Here is a 22,036-nt window from a genome sequence, read left to right on the forward strand (position 1 = left end):
TGCATTTCAGGTTGCTTATTTTGAGCATAAGGATAGGTGTTCTTTCCTTTTGCTTTTTGTTTGTACAGCGTGACTCTTGGTCATGTCCAAGAGTTAGGATTGTGTATATTATTCTTTATTCTTTATACCGAGTTCATTAAAAAAAAAAAAAAAAAGGTATTGTGGTTGATGGCTGTGGGCAATAAAATCTTTGGATAGTAATGAAGTAATAGATTAAGAGAGAATAAGTGGCCTTTGAAACCTGATGTAACCCTTCAGTGGGAGCAGTTGTTCTCCAACAAATTAAGGTCATTCAGGTGATGAGATAGCTAGGCGATATTGCATAACTAGGTTATAGATTGGCTATATATATACATATATTGTCTAATCATGTATGCATCTTCTTCTCCATTATACTGTAATTAGGTAGCTAGCTCCTTCATTTTTCAAAGTGGCCAACTTGGCCGAATGGGTATCCTATTCATGTATGCTTTCAAGATTATGTGCGTAATAAGGGCACTAGTAAACACATGATGTTAGGCATCTCTCAAGTGTTGACTTCTACTATATATATATTGAAGTTTTTTTACGATAAATTATTCCTTATTATTCACGACAAGTATATTACTATATTTTTATTGATAAAAATGTTTATATTTCATTTATTGTATATAAAAAGTCTGATAATTCATTGTTATAATATTCTTATATTAATGATTACTTGTTTGAATAGAGAAACTATATAATTATGAGTGTAGAAGCAGAATTTCTTATAAAAGAAACTTCAATAAATATTGAAGGTGTAATATAAAGAGAAGCGGTCAGGAATAAAGAAAAGCAATGGAAAACAGAAGAGCAATGGAGAGGATAAAAAAGGTATAAAGAACAGAGAAAAAAGAAGAATGTAAGGTAAAGGTTGTCGGGATGGAGTACATGTAAAATTTGGAGGCAAAACACTTCAACGGAAATAAGAAGAACAGAGAAGTTGATTTCTCACATTGTGTTTTCTCATTTTTCTCTCGAGCCAAACATCATACTCACTCAAATTTCCTGAAAATCTATATTGAAGATTTTGGGATCTTCAATAAGTAATATGTTTGGATATATATATATATATATAATACTTTCTTATTTTAAAACTCAGTTATATATAAATCTTTAATTAATTTAACGATATAAAGGTTCATTATATGTGATTAAAGGATGTGGACAAGAGAAGATGATGCAACAAAAGGTGACAAGAAATTTAATGTAGGTATCAAAAACAATACGGCCGGCTTCATAAATATTGATGCTTTGTCTTTAGTCTTACGGGACAAATTCAACGTTTCTCATGCATGAAATTAGCTTATTTATTAATCTCNGATATAAAGGTTCATTATATGTGATTAAAGGATGTGGACAAGAGAAGATGATGCAACAAAAGGTGACAAGAAATTTAATGTAGGTATCAAAAACAATACGGCCGGCTTCATAAATATTGATGCTTTGTCTTTAGTCTTACGGGACAAATTCAACGTTTCTCATGCATGAAATTAGCTTATTTATTAATCTCACATGTTTTACCTACTTTTTCTTATCACAATCGGACTCGGACTCGGCCTCACCTATATCAAATTCTAAATTATTATGTCACATTTTCAAATATTCATTGGCCCATTCGATGCAGTGACACATATTAATTGTATATGACATTTCTATTTTTGGAGCTAGCGTAATGCCTAATTCCGAGAAAATTCCATGAAATTGAGTTCGGACTTCACAGGTTGGAAAATTCAAATAGAAACAGACAAAAGATTGCCAGGATCTACGGCTATCTATCCAATAAATATGAAGTATATACATGTATATCTTCATCCTTATGTAAGGCTATCTAGACTTTTTATTGTCAACCTTCAAAAGTATATAATAAAGTTATAAAAATCTATGAAAAAACTTTTTATTTAAATATAAATTTATTTTTTTCCTTATTTCTCAAATCAGGCTAATTTTCTAATATTAATTTAGCCAAAACTACAATGAGGTGTAATTATATATACCTAGAAATACATTTTCTTAATTATATAATAGTACAAACTTGTTTATATACATTGGAATGTGTCTTATAATGTTGTAATTGTTTCATTAAGATTACAAATGCAATAATAAATATGTTGTTTGATTACTCTTGTTCCATATGTTGCTAATAATCAAGCACGAAGTGTCTCTATCTGGTGAACTTTGGTAATTTTCTTCATTATTTTAAAATTAAATTTTTCACAACATTAAAATTAATAGGTCAAAACGCATGGTGAAACTGGATTCATGAATGTGTTTAATTTCTTGTCCATTCTTCACAAACCTATAAGAAAAATGGGTCACGGTTTGAAGTAATTAATTTTCGCAGAAAATAAAAACAAAACTAATACATTCATCCATAAATCAAAATATTGACTTCTTCCGTCAACTTATTCTTGTTTTAATAGACTTCAATGTATTGTTATACGCAGAAGATTCTTTCCCTCACGTTTCAGGAAGAAGAGAATCAACGTAACAGTAACATCCTCATAATTAAAACAAATATGTTGTGACGTGGAACCTTAAACTATTCAAATGGAAATATGATTTACGTTACAAATAATATATATCCATTGTTTGAATGTGGTTTTGCCATTGGGTGGTTGGTGATAAGAATTAGACTAACTCATCTTATGAAAGGTTTGTTAAATAAATAATATTTTAATTTGGTTTGTTATAACCATAATTAATGCTGTTTTAAACAACCGGGAAAAGGGAAAAGACAAGGAGTTTAGTACTTATTACAAGGTGAACCAGCTGGTTTTGGTGGATCCAAACACGAAGTCAATTAATATTGGAAATAATATAATGGATTTATGTAAACAATACGTCAACACCATCATTTCATTGCCACCCTTACCATAGGCAACTGTATCTGGAAAATCTACTCTTTATTTCTTTTCTTATAGCAAGTCCCTAGTCTTCTTTTTAATTCATTAGTTTTGGAAATCTGATACTAAATGAATAACTATTAGTTTTGGAAATACAACCTTAACTGTTGTGTGTTTGACCTTTCTTTTATTAAATATTTGTTGGTTCTAAAAAATATATTTATTTTTCAATATTGTTGACAAATTTTTGATGTTAGATTTGATTGAATTTAGATGAATAGCAAAAACATCATTTCCTTATAAATTTAAATAAAATAACCTAACAACCCATAAAAAAATGGAATTTAAGATTGTATTTTCAAAGTCAGCGTATGTTTATTATAAAAGGGCCAAACACACAGAACTTTATTATAGAAAGCCTTTTGTTACAATTTAATAAATCATATGTACCTTATTATAAATTTGACATTATAGATTAGTATAGAACTTTAGTTCACCTAATAAATAGCCTACAGATCCTCATGAAGCTATAACAACCCAATTCTTGTCTTTTTTATACAAATTACAGAGAATTAAACACGTGCTTTTATGAATTATGACAAGTCAAACTCAAAACTGTATATTACTGATAATGTTCAGACTGATTTGTGAAACACGTGAAATATTTAATGTTCGTACTCGGTTAAATCTATGTGAAACATGACCTTAAGTAGTCAATATTTTTTGTCCTCTTCTCTTTTTAATACCATTCAATCCGTGTTTTTTTCCTGGTATTTGGACTTTTACAATGTACAATTTTGATATTTATGATAAAAAAAAAAAAAAATTCATATTTACAGCATTTATGATTTATATTTTTATTTAAGTTTAATATCAATTATCACATTTAATGTTATGTACATAAATATAATTGCAAGTCCTATGTTTATGGAAATATTATAACTAATTAACCATGACTTAACACAAATTTATGCACATAAAAACTTAAACTCAATTCTCGATTTCCTACTGCTAGTACACGTGCAATGCACATGCTGACTGTAGTTATGTAATTAAAATTAAAGAAAAATAATAATTTCCTCCAGATGTCCCCATCATTTATGCCTCGTAAGCCTCTCTCGTACTATAGTATAAACATGATCATTTGTATCCTTCATCTCAACATTCAACAAGAACTCTCTCACTCTTCTCATACATTTCTCTAACTGCCTTTCATCACTATGGCTCTTTCTGGCTATTCCATTGCAACTAAACAATCTCTATTACCATTCTTCCAACCTTCAAGACCAAACATCTCCTGCAAACAACCGGTCAGTAATATATACTATGTTCTGTTATGTGTGTGCTTCTTTCATGATCTGACTATAATAATGGTTTACTTGATGTGTTCCAGTTCTTTGTGAGAGCATCATCAGCAGATGGGGAGAAAAAGATGGCGATTAAGCGAGAAAAAGATGGCGAGAGGATTGGTTTCTCAGGTGAAAAACCTGATACTCCTTTGCTGGACACAATTAATTATCCACTTCACATGAAGAATCTATCTACACAGGTGAATTAAACGTGCTTGAGCGATGTAACATCATGTGCTTTCTTCAGGATAAGTTTGTTTGTTTACTATGAATTGTTAATACATTTTCAGGATCTTGAACAACTGGGGACAGAGCTTAGAGAAGATATTGTGTACAGTGTATCTAAGACAGGTGGGCATCTTGGTTCAAGCTTGGGAGTGGTTGAACTATCAGTTGCATTGCATCATGTCTTCAACACACCTGAAGATAAAATTGTATGGGATGTTGGACACCAGGTGAGGCAGAGTCACTCAAGTCCAAATAGATGAAGAAGCAGCCAAAGCTTCAGGTTCGCTAACGTTAAACTGTGAATTTTGCAGGCCTATCCCCATAAAATTCTGACAGGAAGAAGGTCCAAGATGCATACCCTGAGGAAAACTTCAGGGCTTGCAGGATTTCCTAAAAGGGATGAGAGCATTCATGACGCTTTTGGTGCAGGACACAGTTCCACAAGCATCTCTGCCGGTCTTGGTAAACACTTCTCACCGCAACTGTATATATAATTATAGAATTGTTAGATGGGAATTTTAGAATATAATAATCAATGTATTTATTTAAAAATATTCAGGTATGGCAGTTGCAAGGGACCTTCTGGGAAAGAAAAATAACGTTATTTCGGTGATCGGAGATGGAGCCATGACTGCAGGACAAGCATATGAGGCCATGAACAATGCAGGATTCCTTGATACTAATCTGATTGTTGTGCTGAACGACAACAAACAAGTATCTCTACCCACTGCTACTCTTGATGGCCCCACAACACCGGTTGGAGCCCTCAGCAATGCTTTAACCAAGCTCCAAGCCAGCACCCAGTTTCGTAAACTTCGTGAAGCAGCAAAAGTAAACCTCATATTCGCACATATCATTTATCTTCATAGTCTAATTTCCTACCTCTCTTCAGTACTAAAAGACGTCTGACTTGGTGCTATTTTTCTTTGGTTGAAGAGCATCACGAAGCAAATTGGCGGGCCAACACATGAAGTTGCAGCAAAGGTAGACGAGTATGCAAGAGGAATGATCAGTGCCACTGGGTCAACTCTATTCGAGGAACTAGGGTTATACTATATTGGTCCAGTAGATGGGCACAACGTTGAAGATTTAGTAACTATTTTTCAAAAGGTGAAAGCAATGCCTGCACCGGGACCAGTTCTGATCCATGTTGTGACAGAGAAAGGGAAAGGCTATACCCCAGCTGAGTCAGCGGCTGATAAAATGCATGGTAAGACATCAACTTTACATTGCAATGGCAGTGTCATAAGCCATAGAAATAGTCCTTATTCTCTTATGCTTGCAGGAGTTGCCAAGTTTGATACAAAAACAGGCCAGCAATTAAAGTCCAAATCCTCTACACTTTCATATACACAGTATTTTGTTGAATCTCTAATAAAAGAAGCCGAGACAGACAATAAGATTGTGGCCATCCATGCAGCAATGGGTGGTGGCACTGGCCTCAATTATTTCCAGAAGAAGTTCCCAGATCGCTGTTTTGACGTGGGGATAGCTGAGCAACATGCTGTTACTTTTGCAGCTGGTTTAGCCACAGAGGGCCTCAAACCATTTTGTACAATCTACTCATCATTTCTGCAACGAGGATATGATCAGGTAAGTCAGCAAAGTAGATGAATAAGTTGAACTGTGGTAGGCTATGTAATTCTTTTTTCCTTTTTTGTTGTTTTATTGCAAAATTTAACACTAATACTTTATCTTGGACATGAAGGTGGTACATGATGTAGATCTTCAAAAGTTACCGGTTCGCTTTGCAATGGATCGAGCTGGTTTGGTTGGTGCCGATGGACCCACACACTGTGGAGCATTTGATGTCGTGTACATGTCTTGTTTGCCCAATATGGTGGTCATGGCTCCATCTGATGAAGCTGAACTTATGCACATGGTTGCCACAGCAGCAGCCATAGACGACAGGCCCAGTTGCTTCAGATTCCCAAGGGGCAATGGAATTGGAGCTGTTCTCCCACCTAATAACAAAGGAACCCCACTGGAGGTTAGCATAAGTTGCCGACATTTTAATATGCAAAGAGAAAAATACAGAACAAACTAACCATTACTTCCTTTTGATAATTCAACAGATTGGTAAGGGAAGAATACTAATGGAAGGAGATAGAGTTGCTATTCTAGGTTATGGTTCTATAGTTCAACAATGTGTGGAAGCTGCAAGCTTGCTCAGGAACAGAGACATATCTGTCACAGTTGCTGATGCAAGATTTTGCAAACCTTTGGATACAGATCTCATCAGGCAACTGGCCAAAGATCATGAAATCCTAATTACTGTGGAAGAGGGTGCTATTGGAGGTTTTAGCTCTCATGTAGCGCACTTCCTAAGCTTAAGTGGTATTCTGGATGGACCTCTCAAGGTATTTCCTCTTTGAAATGAAAGTTTCAAGCAAATTTTTAATCTTATTTCTTCTTTTCCTTTTTATTTATTGAGGTCCTAATTCTTGAGCATTCCTTCTGCAGTTGAGAGCAATGGTACTTCCTGATAGATATATAGACCATGGATCACCCCAGGACCAAATTGAAGCAGCAGGGCTCTCCTCAAGACATATATCTGCAACAGTTTTATCCCTCTTGGGAAGGCAAAAAGAAGCACTTCTGCTTAAGTAAGCACACAAAATAGATCAGCATCTTGCCTTCTGTGTCCATCTCAGAAATTCATACTGGGGTATATATACACCAAGTTCAAGACCGCAATTTTTAGACTGATATCCCCATACCTACAAAGCTTTGTCAGTATATCGGATTACTAATGTAATTGTCAAGGCCTCAATTGTGTCTGTACATTAAGTAGTTATATTGTAGCCAAGGCATAAAACGCCAATTTCAAGAGAAAATAAAATATAGCAAAATTTGCAAGCATTTTCAGGATAACACTTTCTCTCTCTCCCACTTTTATCTGTTTGTTTCAAGAAAAAGAATTGTGAAACAAGTGATCATGCACTGAGTGCAAAATTGTCAGGATATGCTTCAATTATTCCAGCCATAATTTTAAGAAACCCACCAAGTAAATAACTGTTATATCATGATCTAGATAAGTAATTAACAAGACATTTTGATCAGCCAACCATATTGGGCATCAGTAGAGACTGAATAATGAAATTGCCTACAAGTAGATCTTTTCCAGGTTACCGGAAGATCCCTCACCAAGTAACTAACGACTGAATCATGATCCAGGCAAGTCATTCAGTTGGTATTTTGGTCAGCCAACTATATTAATGGGCATCAATGCAGACAGAACAAGGAAATTGCCTACAAGTAAATCTTTTCCATGATACTGAAAGATTCAATGGTTGAAAATTCTGATTACTTTAGCTTTTTGGTTTTAGGTTAGAGGTAACTCTCCCACCAATTAAATCTCCAATCCACAGTAAAGATTGGAGTCAACGAGTACAGCAATAAGAGACTTCACAGACTATTATATTTGGACAAGGAAGAGAACAAAAGAAAAATTAAAGCAATTTATTTCTTTAGAATGAGGAGACATCCCTCATAAATTAACAAACATAGAAATTCAAATACCAAAAATAGCATCATCATACATCTTGACCCCAACGTATAATAATTCTAATACCAACCCTTAAGTTGGAGCATGAATACCCAAGATTTCCATTGTTTAATAGAAAGGACCATTGAGGTAGTACATATACCCTAATTGAGCATCTAAAAGCGCACATCTAACAATTTGTTTTCCTATTACCCTATCACAAATAATTTGACTATCTACTTCAATATGCTTTGGTTCTTTCATAAAATACAAGACTACTAGCAATATACAAGCAACTTCATCAAGACTCTTCAATAAAAAAACCTCATCTCTTGTAAAATAGATTTTACCGGTAAAATCAACAAATTATGAGTAATTTCTCTACATTCAGCCTCAGCACTACATTTCGCTAGTTGCTGCCACATTAGTTCCATATTTTTCACAGTAACAAGGTTGACCCATGGAAATACAGAATCACTTTACAACTCATCTATCTAAATGATCAAAAAATTTCAAGATTACCCCACTATTATTGTTAAGGTAACTATTATGTGGTTTCAAAGCCAGCTGATACTTCAAGTTTCTCTTTAATAATACAAAATTTCACTTGGGTAATACAAAATAAACTCAACATAGTTCTTATATCACTCTCAATATCTTGGATGAAGCCAACTTTCAGCTATGAAAATATGAATTTCCTCTACAATAATAATCCAACTCGTTGTAGAATTCTTCTCTAAATGCATGTACTCAATAACAATGCTCCAACCACCAGAAGCTTAAAAATACTTCAGAGCAGAACATTAGTCCCTCATCACCCAGTGCAACTTTCAGATCCTACACTATCTCAACCATAAACTCTTGTCAGTTTAACTTTTAACCAAGTTTTAAGGTTCTGATTCTTCTGAGGGTTCCCTCTTCAGAGAAACGAATGCAGTATCCTGTATACCCCCCTGCCACACAGTTAACTCTCTAGGGGTGGCAAAGAGTGTTCAATCAACTACAATAACTTTGCCATTTGCTAAGTGACAAATATGACAGCCTCAAATTCAAAGAAAAATCAAGTAAAGTAAACTAATGTCCAAAATTAATTAATACCCTTCTCCAAGTATTATCACTATCACGGAAAAATAGTGAACTAATGAAAAAAATAAACGACAGCTTAAAGTTCTTCTTAGTTTAAAGTCAAGCTGAAAGATGCTTCAAGATGAACACCAAATTGGATTGATATTTCCCTAAAAGTTTTACACGATAAAATGACGAAGTTAGCAATTCAGTCAAAAACTAAATACCTTAACAAATTGGTTCCTCGCTGAGGTAAAACTCCAGTAAGCAACCCATTAAACTAATGACCTAGGAGCTTGCAGTACATTCATAAAATAATCCAGCTGTTGTGACAACAAACTATTCATAAGTCAGCTGTCAAACATAAGTGTGTCCTAGAATATTATTGCTAATCCACAATATCTACAGACCTAATCTAGCAATTCCATTAACAATCAAATAACTTCACAAATTTGGTTCTCACCTTTGTTGAAATCTGAGAAACAATCGATGCAGGCCACTCTACATATGTTGAAACCAAATGGTGTTACATCAGTCATCTGTTGATGCCAATGGGAGTTTCTGAAGAAGAGAAATAGAAATGGATAAATGCGCACTGCGCTATCGAGAAATAAGTAAAGACATTGCACAGGATTCATCTATAATCACGACAGCAACAGAAGCCATCTTTAAATTGATGAAATTTCTTTGAATCTGTGGCATTATCCAAGTATGACAATCAACACATGGTAAGTTTCTCAATGAGATGATGCAAAGATCTCTTTTTCTGTTCTCATCTAAGACCTTAGTCTTGCATAAAAGATCTAGAATCGGAACATAACCCAAATTTTAACCATCTTAATTTTGGGACCAATCCCAGCATGAAAGTATACATCTTCCCATCAACATCAAATTGAAAGATCCTTTTTAATCTCATCTTTCTCATTTTGTCCTTCATCTTCTATAATTGGCCCATCATTCTATTTTAATTCTCACAAAAGCCCCTAAAGCTTCATCTAGGCCTCCTTTCTGGGAGAAACCAACAATCAACACTAGTCAATCCCAAATTTATCATTTTATATAACTGATTGCTAAAGCAAGTGGGTATCATAGAATTCAAAGTAACCATGTGTCATTCAGGCAATTCATCGAACAGTGTCCGAGCATTCATAATGCCACAACTTTTAACGAATAAACCCACTAGCTTATCGTCTATAAAGTTGTTGAAGATTAGGTAAGGAGTGGAAATGTAGATTGTTTTATTGATATGGAATTGTATTGAATAGACATTGCCGTATTTGTGAAAACTGATAAGAGTGAATGAGGACCGTGTCCAAGTTTTTATAGCAGTATTGTAGCATTCCTCTTTGAATACCTTAATAAATGGGTTTTTTTGGATGTTGTATAATAACAATAACTCTTGGCATTTATTTTGTTACACAAATATGACCAAACACATAATTTATTTCATAATTTAATTTTCTGATAATACTTTCCAACGCAATCAATGTTTTTTTTTTTTTCATATCTGTCACAGTTGCTGATGCAAGATTTGCAAACCTTTGGATACGATCTCATCAGGCAAATGGCCAAAGACATGAAATCCTAATTACGTGGAAGAGTGCTATTGGAGGTTTTAGCTTCATGTTGCCACTTCCTAAGCTTAAGTGGTATTCTGGATGGACCTCTCAAGGTATTTCCTCTTTGAAATGAAAGTTCAAGCAAATTTTAATCTTTTCTTCTTTTCCTTTTTATTTATTGAGGTCCTAATTCTTGAGCTACTTCTGCAGTTGAGAGCAATGGTACTTCCTGATAGATATATAGACCATGGATCACCCCAGGACCAAATTGAAGCAGCAGGCTCTCCTCAAGACATATATCTGCAACAGTTTTATCCCTCTTGGGAAGGCAAAAAGAAGCACTTCTGCTTAAGTAAGCACACAAAATGGATCAGCATCTTGCCTTCTGTGTCCACTCTCAAAATTCATACGGTATATATACACCAAGTTCAAGACCGCAATTTTTAACTGATATCCCCATACCTACAAAGCTTTGCCAGTGTATCGGATTACTAATGTAATTTCAAGGCCTCAATTGTGTGTGTACATTAAGTAGTTATGTAGCCAGGCATAAAACGCCAATTTCAAGAGAAAATAAAATATAGCAAAATTTGCAAGCTTTTCAGGATAACACTTTCTCTCTCTCCCACTTTTATCTGTTTTTTCAAGAAAAAGATTGTGAAACAAGTGATCATGCACTGAGTGCAAATTTCAGGATATGCTTCAATTATTCCAGCCATAATTTTAAGAAACCCACCAGTAATAAACTGTTATATCATGATCTAGATGTAATTACAAGACATTTTGATCAGCCACCATATTGGGCATCATAGAGACTGAATAATGAAATTGCCTACAAGTAGATCTTTTCCAGGTTACCGGAAGATCCCTCACCAAGTAACTAACGACTGAATCATGATCCGCAAGTCATTCAGTTGGTTTTGGTCAGCCAACTATATAATGGGCATCAATGCAGACAGAAAAGGAAATTGCCTACAAGTAAATCTTTCCATGATACTGAAAGATTCAATGGTTGAAAATTCTGATTACTTTAGCTTTTTGGTTTAGGTTAGAGGTAATCTCCCACCATTAAATCTCCAATCCACAGTAAGATTGGAGTCAACGAGTACAGCAATAAGAGACTTCACAGACTATTATTTGGACAAGGAAGAGAACAAAAGAAAAATTAAAGCAATTTATTTCTTTAGAATGAGGAGACATCCCTCATAAATTAACAAACATAGAAATTCAAATACCAATAGCATCATCATACATCTTGACCCCAGCTATAATATTCTCATAATTCTTCCAACCTTCAAGACCAAACATCTCCTGCAAACAACCGGTCAGTAATATATACTATGTTCTGTTATGTGTGTGCTTCTTTCATGATCTGACTATAATAATGGTTTACTTGATGTGTTCCAGTTCTTTGTGAGAGCATCATCACCAGATGGGGAGAAAAAGATGGCGATTAAGCGAGAAAAAGATGGCGAGAGGATTGGTTTCTCAGGTGAAAAACCTGATACTCCTTTGCTGGACACAATTAATTATCCACTTCACATGAAGAATCTATCTACACAGGTGAATTAAACGTGCTTGAGCGATGTAACATCATGTGCTTTCTTCAGGATAAGTTTGTTTGTTTACTATGAATTGTTAATACATTTTCAGGATCTTGAACAACTGGCGACAGAGCTTAGAGAAGATATTGTGTACAGTGTATCTAAGACAGGTGGGCATCTTGGTTCAAGCTTGGGAGTGGTTGAACTATCAGTTGCATTGCATCATGTCTTCAACACACCTGAAGATAAAATTGTATGGGATGTTGGACACCAGGTGAGGCAGAGTCACTCAAGTCCAAATAGATGAAGAAGCAGCCAAAGCTTCAGGTTCGCTAACGTTAAACTGTGAATTTTGCAGGCCTATCCCCATAAAATTCTGACAGGAAGAAGGTCCAAGATGCATACCCTGAGGAAAACTTCAGGGCTTGCAGGATTTCCTAAAAGGGATGAGAGCATTCATGACGCTTTTGGTGCAGGACACAGTTCCACAAGCATCTCTGCCGGTCTTGGTAAACACTTCTCACCGCAACTGTATATATAATTATAGAATTGTTAGATGGGAATTTTAGAATATAATAATCAATGTATTTATTTAAAAATATTCAGGTATGGCAGTTGCAAGGGACCTTCTGGGAAAGAAAAATAACGTTATTTCGGTGATCGGAGATGGAGCCATGACTGCAGGACAAGCATATGAGGCCATGAACAATGCAGGATTCCTTGATACTAATCTGATTGTTGTGCTGAACGACAACAAACAAGTATCTCTACCCACTGCTACTCTTGATGGCCCCACAACACCGGTTGGAGCCCTCAGCAATGCTTTAACCAAGCTCCAAGCCAGCACCCAGTTTCGTAAACTTCGTGAAGCAGCAAAAGTAAACCTCATATTCGCACATATCATTTATCTTCATAGTCTAATTTCCTACCTCTCTTCAGTACTAAAAGACGTCTGACTTGGTGCTATTTTTCTTTGGTTCAAGAGCATCACGAAGCAAATTGGCGGGCCAACACATGAAGTTGCAGCAAAGGTAGACGAGTATGCAAGAGGAATGATCAGTGCCACTGGGTCAACTCTATTCGAGGAACTAGGGTTATACTATATTGGTCCAGTAGATGGGCACAACGTTGAAGATTTAGTAACTATTTTTCAAAAGGTGAAAGCAATGCCTGCTCCGGGACCAGTTCTGATCCATGTTGTAACAGAGAAAGGGAAAGGCTATACCCCAGCTGAGTCAGCGGCTGATAAAATGCATGGTAAGACATCAACTTTACATTGCAATGGCAGTGTCATAAGCCATAGAAATAGTCCTTATTCTCTTATGCTTGCAGGAGTTGCCAAGTTTGATACAAAAACAGGCCAGCAATTAAAGTCCAAATCCTCTACACTTTCATATACACAGTATTTTGTTGAATCTCTAATAAAAGAAGCCGAGACAGACAATAAGATTGTGGCCATCCATGCAGCAATGGGTGGTGGCACTGGCCTCAATTATTTCCAGAAGAAGTTCCCAGATCGCTGTTTTGACGTGGGGATAGCTGAGCAACATGCTGTTACTTTTGCAGCTGGTTTAGCCACAGAGGGCCTCAAACCATTTTGTACAATCTACTCATCATTTCTGCAACGAGGATATGATCAGGTAAGTCAGCAAAGTAGATGAATAAGTTGAACTGTGGTAGGCTATGTAATTCTTTTTTCCTTTTTTGTTGTTTTATTGCAAAATTTAACACTAATACTTTATCTTGGACATGAAGGTGGTACATGATGTAGATCTTCAAAAGTTACCGGTTCGCTTTGCAATGGATCGAGCTGGTTTGGTTGGTGCCGATGGACCCACACACTGTGGAGCATTTGATGTCGTGTACATGTCTTGTTTGCCCAATATGGTGGTCATGGCTCCATCTGATGAAGCTGAACTTATGCACATGGTTGCCACAGCAGCAGCCATAGACGACAGGCCCAGTTGCTTCAGATTCCCAAGGGGCAATGGAATTGGAGCTGTTCTCCCACCTAATAACAAAGGAACCCCACTGGAGGTTAGCATAAGTTGCCGACATTTTAATATGCAAAGAGAAAAATACAGAACAAACTAACCATTACTTCCTTTTGATAATTCAACAGATTGGTAAGGGAAGAATACTAATGGAAGGAGATAGAGTTGCTATTCTAGGTTATGGTTCTATAGTTCAACAATGTGTGGAAGCTGCAAGCTTGCTCAGGAACAGAGACATATCTGTCACAGTTGCTGATGCAAGATTTTGCAAACCTTTGGATACAGATCTCATCAGGCAACTGGCCAAAGATCATGAAATCCTAATTACTGTGGAAGAGGGTGCTATTGGAGGTTTTAGCTCTCATGTAGCGCACTTCCTAAGCTTAAGTGGTATTCTGGATGGACCTCTCAAGGTATTTCCTCTTTGAAATGAAAGTTTCAAGCAAATTTTTAATCTTATTTCTTCTTTTCCTTTTTATTTATTGAGGTCCTAATTCTTGAGCATTCCTTCTGCAGTTGAGAGCAATGGTACTTCCTGATAGATATATAGACCATGGATCACCCCAGGACCAAATTGAAGCAGCAGGGCTCTCCTCAAGACATATATCTGCAACAGTTTTATCCCTCTTGGGAAGGCAAAAAGAAGCACTTCTGCTTAAGTAAGCACACAAAATAGATCAGCATCTTGCCTTCTGTGTCCATCTCAGAAATTCATACCGGGGTATATATACACCAAGTTCAAGACCGCAATTTTTAGACTGATATCCCCATACCTACAAAGCTTTGCCAGTGTATCGGATTACTAATGTAATTGTCAAGGCCTCAATTGTGTGTGTACATTAAGTAGTTATATTGTAGCCAAGGCATAAAACGCCAATTTCAAGAGAAAATAAAATATAGCAAAATTTGCAAGCATTTTCAGGATAACACTTTCTCTCTCTCCCACTTTTATCTGTTTATTTCAAGAAAAAGAATTGTGAAACAAGTGATCATGCACTGAGTGCAAAATTGTCAGGATATGCTTCAATTATTCCAGCCATAATTTTAAGAAACCCACCAAGTAAATAACTGTTATATCATGATCTAGATAAGTAATTAACAAGACATTTTGATCAGCCAACCATATTGGGCATCAGTAGAGACTGAATAATGAAATTGCCTACAAGTAGATCTTTTCCAGGTTACCGGAAGATCCCTCACCAAGTAACTAACGACTGAATCATGATCCAGGCAAGTCATTCAGTTGGTATTTTGGTCAGCCAACTATATTAATGGGCATCAATGCAGACAGAACAAGGAAATTGCCTACAAGTAAATCTTTTCCATGATACTGAAAGATTCAATGGTTGAAAATTCTGATTACTTTAGCTTTTTGGTTTTAGGTTAGAGGTAACTCTCCCACCAATTAAATCTCCAATCCACAGTAAAGATTGGAGTCAACGAGTACAGCAATAAGAGACTTCACAGACTATTATATTTGGACAAGGAAGAGAACAAAAGAAAAATTAAAGCAATTTATTTCTTTAGAATGAGGAGACATCCCTCATAAATTAACAAACATAGAAATTCAAATACCAAAAATAGCATCATCATACATCTTGACCCCAACGTATAATAATTCTAATACCAACCCTTAAGTTGGAGCATGAATACCCAAGATTTCCATTGTTTAATAGAAAGGACCATTGAGGTAGTACATATACCCTAATTGAGCATCTAAAAGCGCACATCTAACAATTTGTTTTCCTATTACCCAATCACAAATAATTTGACTATCTACTTCAATATGATTTGGTTCTTTCATAAAATACAAGACTACTAGCAATATACAAGCAACTTCATCAAGACTCTTCAATAAAAAACCTCATCTCTTGTAAAATAGATTTTACCGGTAAAATCAACAAATTATGAGTAATTTCTCTACATTCAGCCTCAGCACTACATTTCGCTAGTTGCTGCCACATTAGTTCCATATTTTTCACAGTAACAAGGTTGACCCATGGAAATACAGAATCACTTTACAACTCATCTATCTAAATGATCAAAATATTTCAAGATTACCCCACTATTATTGTTAAGGTAACTATTATGTGTTTTCAAAGCTAGCTGATACTTCAAGTTTCTCTTTAATAATACAAAATTTCACTTGGGTAATACAAAATAAACTCAACATAGTTCTTGTATCACTCTCAATATCTTGGATGAAGCCAACTTTCAGCTATGAAAATATGAATTTCCTCTACAATAATAATCCAACTCGTTGTAGAATTCTTCTCTAAATGCATGTACTCAATAACAATGCTCCAACCACCAGAAGCTTAAAAATACTTCAGAGCAGAACATTAGTCCCTCATCACCCAGTGCAACTTTCAGATCCTACACTATCTCAACCATAAACTCTTGTCAGTTTAACTTTTAACCAAGTTTTAAGGTTCTGATTCTTCTGAGGGTTCCCTCTTCAGAGAAACGAATGCAGTATCCTGTATACCCCCCTGCCACACAGTTAACTCTCTAGGGGTGGCAAAGAGTGTTCAATCAACTACAATAACTTTACCATTTACTTAGTGACAAATATGACAGTCTCAAATTCAAAGAAAAATCAAGTAAAGTAAACTAATGTCCAAAATTAATTAATACCCTTCTCCAAGTATTATTACTATCACGGAAAAATAGTGAACTAATGAAAAAAATAAACGACAGCTTAAAGTTCTTCTTAGTTTAAAGTCAAGCTGAAAGATGCTTCAAGATGAACACCAAATTGGATTGATCTTTCCCTAAAAGTTTTACACGATCAAATGACGAAGTTAGCAATTCAGTCAAAAACTAAATACCTTAACAAATTGGTTCCTCGCTGCAGTAAAACTCCGGGAAGCAACCCATTAAACTAATGACCTAGGAGCTTGCAGTACATTCATAAAATAATCCAGCTGTTATGACAACAAACTATTCATAAGTCAGCTGTCAAACATAAGTGTGTCCTAGAATATTATTGCTAATCCACAATATCTACAGACCTAATCTAGCAATTCCATTAACAATCAAATAACTTCACAAATTTGGTTCTCACCTTTGTTGAAATCTGAGAAACAATCGATGCAGGCCACTCTACATATGTTGAAACCAAATGGTGTTACATCAGTCATCTGTTGATGCCAATGGGAGTTTCTGAAGAAGAGAAATAGAAATGGATAAATGCGCACTGCGCTATCGAGAAATAAGTAAAGACATTGCACAGGATTCATCTATAATCACGACAGCAACAGAAGCCATCTTTAAATTGATGAAATTTCTTTGAATCTGTGGCATTATCCAAGTATGACAATCAACACATGGTAAGTTTCTCAATGAGATGATGCAAAGATCTCTTTTTCTGTTCTCATCTAAGACCTTAGTCTTGCATAAAAGATCTAGAATCGGAACATAACCCAAATTTTAACCATCTTAATTTTGGGACCAATCCCAGCATGAAAGTATACATCTTCCCATCAACATCAAATTGAAAGATCCTTTTTAATCTCATCTTTCTCATTTTGTCCTTCATCTTCTATAATTGGCCCATCATTCTATTTTAATTCTCACAAAAGCCCCTAAAGCTTCATCTAGGCCTCCTTTCTGGGAGAAACCAACAATCAACACTAGTCAATCCCAAATTTATCATTTTATATAACTGATTGCTAAAGCAAGTGGGTATCATAGAATTCAAAGTAACCATGTGTCATTCAGGCAATTCATCGAACAGTGTCCGAGCATTCATAATGCCACAACTTTTAACGAATAAACCCACTAGCTTATCGTCTATAAAGTTGTTGAAGATTTGGTAAGGAGGGGAAATATAGATTGTTTTATTGATATTGTATTGAATAGAGATTGCCGTATTTATGAAAACTGATGAGAGTGATTGAGGACTGTGTCTGTGTCCAAGTTTTTATAGCAGTATATTCATTATTGTAGCATTCCTCTTTGAATACCTTAATATATGGGTTTTTTTTTGCATGTTGTATAATAACAATAACTCTTGTCATTTATTTTGTTACACAAATATGACCAAACATATAATTTATTTCATAATTTAATTTTCTGATAATACTTTCCAACGCAATCAATGTTTTTTTTTTTTTTAATGATTTGGGGTCTCAACTAATCTCTCGTTACTTTAAAACTAGAGACTGTAAGAACTCCAATGATTGTCTCTATTAACGATCGATGAAGAGTTCAAACTTAAAACCTTTTAAGTAATACATCTAAGAAAACCTTTTAAGTAATACATCTAAGAGTTTTTATTGAATCGTTTGACCACCTAAAAATAATTCGCAGTCAATGATGGTAAAATTATAAAAAGATAATAATTTATAATACATTGACATAATTAAAAACATAATCACACTAATATTAAATCATATATTTATGTTTAGCATTTTAAGTGATGATTATTGAACATACTTATATTACAAAATAGGGTTATTTTTGTAATTTTATAAATAGGGGCTTATCAAAATGATTATTTTTGTAGAAAATAAAATTAAAAAAACACTCATCACAAAAATGACTGACAGCAACAGTAGTTTGCCCGCCAGATATACACATGCATTCCTTGTTTCATATTCAATTATCAAAATATCCATCATAAAACCTTCTTTTAACAAATCCTAAACTTCAGGGGGTACGTAATAAAAAGGAAAAGCTCTGGAGTTTAGTGTAATTTCTCCTGAAAAAGCATCTGCTTTACCCGCTCCTCGTTATTGTCCAATTTTTCAAGCATTTTCAGTTTCTTTTCTTCTACTCACTACTGAGTTTGTGATGAGTGATGTGGTGCAGCTCTTCGCTTAGGATTTTCTGGTATGTTTTTAATTCTTTCTAATCTTCTTGAGATCTCTTTCGCCATTGCTATGTAAGTTGTATGTTTCTTTTGTTTGACTTGTTGTATGTTTCGTTCAAGTCTTTTTTTTTTGCATTAAATAATCCTAAATTTTACTTAAATCTTTCTCGGTCAATCTTCCTGTGGTAGCACTTTTCTTTGTGTTCTTTTTTGTATAAATTCTGTGCTGTTTGTTTTAGAATTCTTGATGTGTATATATATTATCCATATTTATCAGAATTCTAGGCACAAAAGTTTGAACTTTTAGCTTCTGAGCTTGAAGATTCTGACAAGTTTTTGTCTTTTCAGCTGGATCATGGTTGCTTTTCTTTATATGTTTAATAGAGTTGTGTAAATTAAATTATGTGAAAAAGCATGAATTACATTACATTGTGGTGCCTTAATTAGTTGTGGAAATGTATGGAAATTACAGGTTTCAAGATTATGGGGGAGAGTTCTGGTGACATGGATCGAATCTCGGATTTACCTTCTTTTATTGCTCATCGCATTATGTGTTCTCTCTCCACAAAAGAGGTAGCTCAAACTAGTGTGTTGTCAAAGAGATGGAAATATTTAAAGGATTCATTTCCTATCTTGGATTTCAATGAAAATTATTTCTTTGGAGTGGAATTTGAAACGGAGATGGAAAGTTTTGAAAAGTTTTGTGAACGTTTGAAGAATTTCATCAAATTTGTTGATGATTCCCTGTTTCGGTTCTGTAAACTTCAGCTTTGTATGCATGCATTTAGGCTATCCATAAGCTTTGATGATGTGAACGAATTGCCTGCTTCTCTTGACAAGTGGATAGGATTGGCTGTGCAAAATTGTGTCAAAGAAATGGATCTTAACCTCAGACCAACTAGAAGTTATAGGTATAATTTACCTCAAGCAATCTTTTATGCTAAATCTGTGACAAGTTTAAAACTACATGGGTGTAAGATGGAGCAGCTTTTTGGTTCTATGAGGTTACATTCTCTCAGAAAGCTAATTCTCTATGATATCCATACAAATGAAGAGATGATTCAAAGGGTTGTTAGTGATTGCCGTATGCTTGAGGAATTGAGTTTTATCTTTTGTAGGGGTTTGAAATGTTATTGTATAATCTCTAGACTTCTCAAACTCAAGATTATAAGGATCTACTCTCCCCCAAATGAGGTTGAAAGAATCACAATATGTGTTCCAAGTCTTCAAGAATTTGCGCTTTTATTTGATCGGCAACGAATGCCATGTATGATTAACATGTATGATTGTCATCGTTTGAGTGATTTACACTTAGGGGGTGCCTTTTTTAAGGACATGCAATTCCATGACCTTATTTCAAGATTTCCTTTGCTCGAGAATTTGCGCGTTGAATGTTGTCACTCCCTAGAAAAGGTTACTGTTGCAAGTAATCAACTTAAGAACTTGCGCTTTGGCGGTTGTTCTAAATTGAGGGAGATTGATATTTATGCTCCAAATTTACGCAGTTTCTCTTATGTGAATAATCCAATTCCCGTATCTTCGATAAATGCTCCTTGCCGATGGAGAGTTGGATTCTTAAATGGAAGTGATCCTGACACCCAATGGTACATTAGCATGAAGGAATTTCTTGGAGTTTCCAATCAAATTGAAGATTTGATCTTATATTTCACATCAAGGAAGGTATGTATGTAAACTTTATATAAGAAATTCACTTATTTTCATTATTTTTTAATTATTGTTAATTGCTTATTTTGTTCCTTTTTTCGTGATTTTTTAGCACTTTTTCAGTTTAGAAGAATTCCAAGAACATTTGCCCTGGCTACCATTTGTAGTTGGAAATTTATCTCTATATACACATGCATTACTATCATCAGATTATGGAGCTTTGTTGGATGGCGTTCTATGTCTTTGTCATCCTAAAAGTTTGTCTGTGATAACATGGGGGCGCGAGCAAAACAAATTCATTAAGGTATGTCCATCTTATCATAATTTTTACTTCTTTGCATATTTCCTCTAAATTTGTCAAAATTACCATATTATCATTGACTTTCTTGATTGAAGTATTAACAATTTAATGTTTTTCTTACATAACTTATCATGAGAGAAGGAAAGGGAAAATTGTTGTTTTTCCACGTCAAAAATGAGAGGAGGAAGAAAAGTAGAATTGTAATTTTATTGTTTAAAATTCATAGTTGCTGAAAGCTCTCCCCCAAAATGCATTCATTATGGCTGACAGAGTAAGTGCAATATTTCTAAAGTGGCTAGGATTTTAAATGCGAATGTTTGTATTTTGGAATTTTATCTGTACACCTTTTAATCAGTTTTAACTTTTACTCCACATGTAAATGAATAAATGTTGAATTGATGTGATTTTCTTCTTTTATTTATTTTTCTCCTTATCAAGGATTATCCGTGTGATCAAGAATAATGCATGTTACATGAATATAAAACAATTCTTCCTTTCTCATTTTTAAGATTAAGGGTTTTAGATTTTTAAGTCTTCTTAGTTCTTGCTAAGTTTAGAAAACTCTTTTTTTCTCACCATCTTAAAGTTATTTATTTTAGTTATTTCTGGCTAAGTTTCTTATTTGGTTTATTTACAGTGGCTGAATGAAGAATTGACAAATAAAGATGCGAAATGTTGCAATGCTCGTGATATCAAATGTTGGCGACATTACTTACAAGGTTTTAAGATCGAGAGTTTCTCAAAATTGGAAGATTATAAGCCTATTCGCATAGATAACACTGATGTGTTGCCTAACCTTCCGCAAGGAACTCTTCGCTTTCGACTAGATTGGTGTTATCCAATACTTGCGAAGAATCCTTGAGATATTGTTTCATGAAGCTATCTTTGTTGAAGATTGAAACTTTTGTAGAAATGTTTTGCAAACTTTATTTCTAGGTAAACATTATTATAATGTACAATCTTCATATTAAGTACACCAAAGCAGTGTTAGAAAATTTCGTTCATTAATTTCTTGATTTGAGCCAAGTACGGAGACACATTATGGTAGTAAGGAAATGCGTTTTCAATTATGCAGGTAAGTACTCTAATCCATTACCTATAAGAATACAAATTATGTTTATGATGGATGAAGTTTTTGGGTTTTGGCATCCAAAAGATCTC

The 22,036-nt window shown here is 34.8% G+C and overlaps 3 protein-coding genes across 3 annotated transcripts; all 3 read left to right on the forward strand.

Annotated features, from left to right (window-relative positions):
• Positions 1-4,011: 4,011 nt before the first annotated feature.
• LOC116143848 (probable 1-deoxy-D-xylulose-5-phosphate synthase 2, chloroplastic) lies at positions 4,012-7,235 on the forward strand. Its single transcript, XM_031429295.1, has 10 exons — positions 4,012-4,177; positions 4,261-4,416; positions 4,507-4,671; positions 4,756-4,906; positions 5,004-5,275; positions 5,381-5,654; positions 5,730-6,037; positions 6,153-6,434; positions 6,520-6,804; positions 6,908-7,235. Exons 1-10 carry the CDS (start codon positions 4,088-4,090, stop codon positions 7,052-7,054), a joined length of 2,130 nt encoding a protein of 709 aa, XP_031285155.1. The 5' UTR covers positions 4,012-4,087; the 3' UTR covers positions 7,055-7,235.
• A 4,607-nt stretch (positions 7,236-11,842) lies between these two features.
• LOC116143849 (probable 1-deoxy-D-xylulose-5-phosphate synthase 2, chloroplastic) lies at positions 11,843-14,756 on the forward strand. Its single transcript, XM_031429296.1, has 10 exons — positions 11,843-11,879; positions 11,963-12,118; positions 12,209-12,373; positions 12,458-12,608; positions 12,706-12,977; positions 13,083-13,356; positions 13,432-13,739; positions 13,855-14,136; positions 14,222-14,506; positions 14,610-14,756. The coding sequence occupies exons 2-10, from the start codon at positions 12,002-12,004 to the stop codon at positions 14,754-14,756; spliced, it is 2,001 nt and encodes a 666-aa protein (XP_031285156.1). The 5' UTR covers positions 11,843-11,879; positions 11,963-12,001.
• Positions 14,757-18,876: 4,120 nt separating this feature from the next.
• Positions 18,877-21,806, forward strand: LOC116143894 (putative FBD-associated F-box protein At5g56410). The gene is made up of 4 exons (XM_031429342.1): positions 18,877-18,929; positions 19,382-20,589; positions 20,687-20,878; positions 21,513-21,806. The coding sequence occupies exons 2-4, from the start codon at positions 19,393-19,395 to the stop codon at positions 21,735-21,737; spliced, it is 1,614 nt and encodes a 537-aa protein (XP_031285202.1). The 5' UTR covers positions 18,877-18,929; positions 19,382-19,392; the 3' UTR covers positions 21,738-21,806.
• Positions 21,807-22,036: the final 230 nt, after the last annotated feature.

Source organism: Pistacia vera, unplaced genomic scaffold (genome assembly GCF_008641045.1).
Source record: "Pistacia vera cultivar Batoury unplaced genomic scaffold, PisVer_v2 Contig433, whole genome shotgun sequence".
NCBI classification, from domain to species: domain Eukaryota; kingdom Viridiplantae; phylum Streptophyta; class Magnoliopsida; order Sapindales; family Anacardiaceae; genus Pistacia; species Pistacia vera.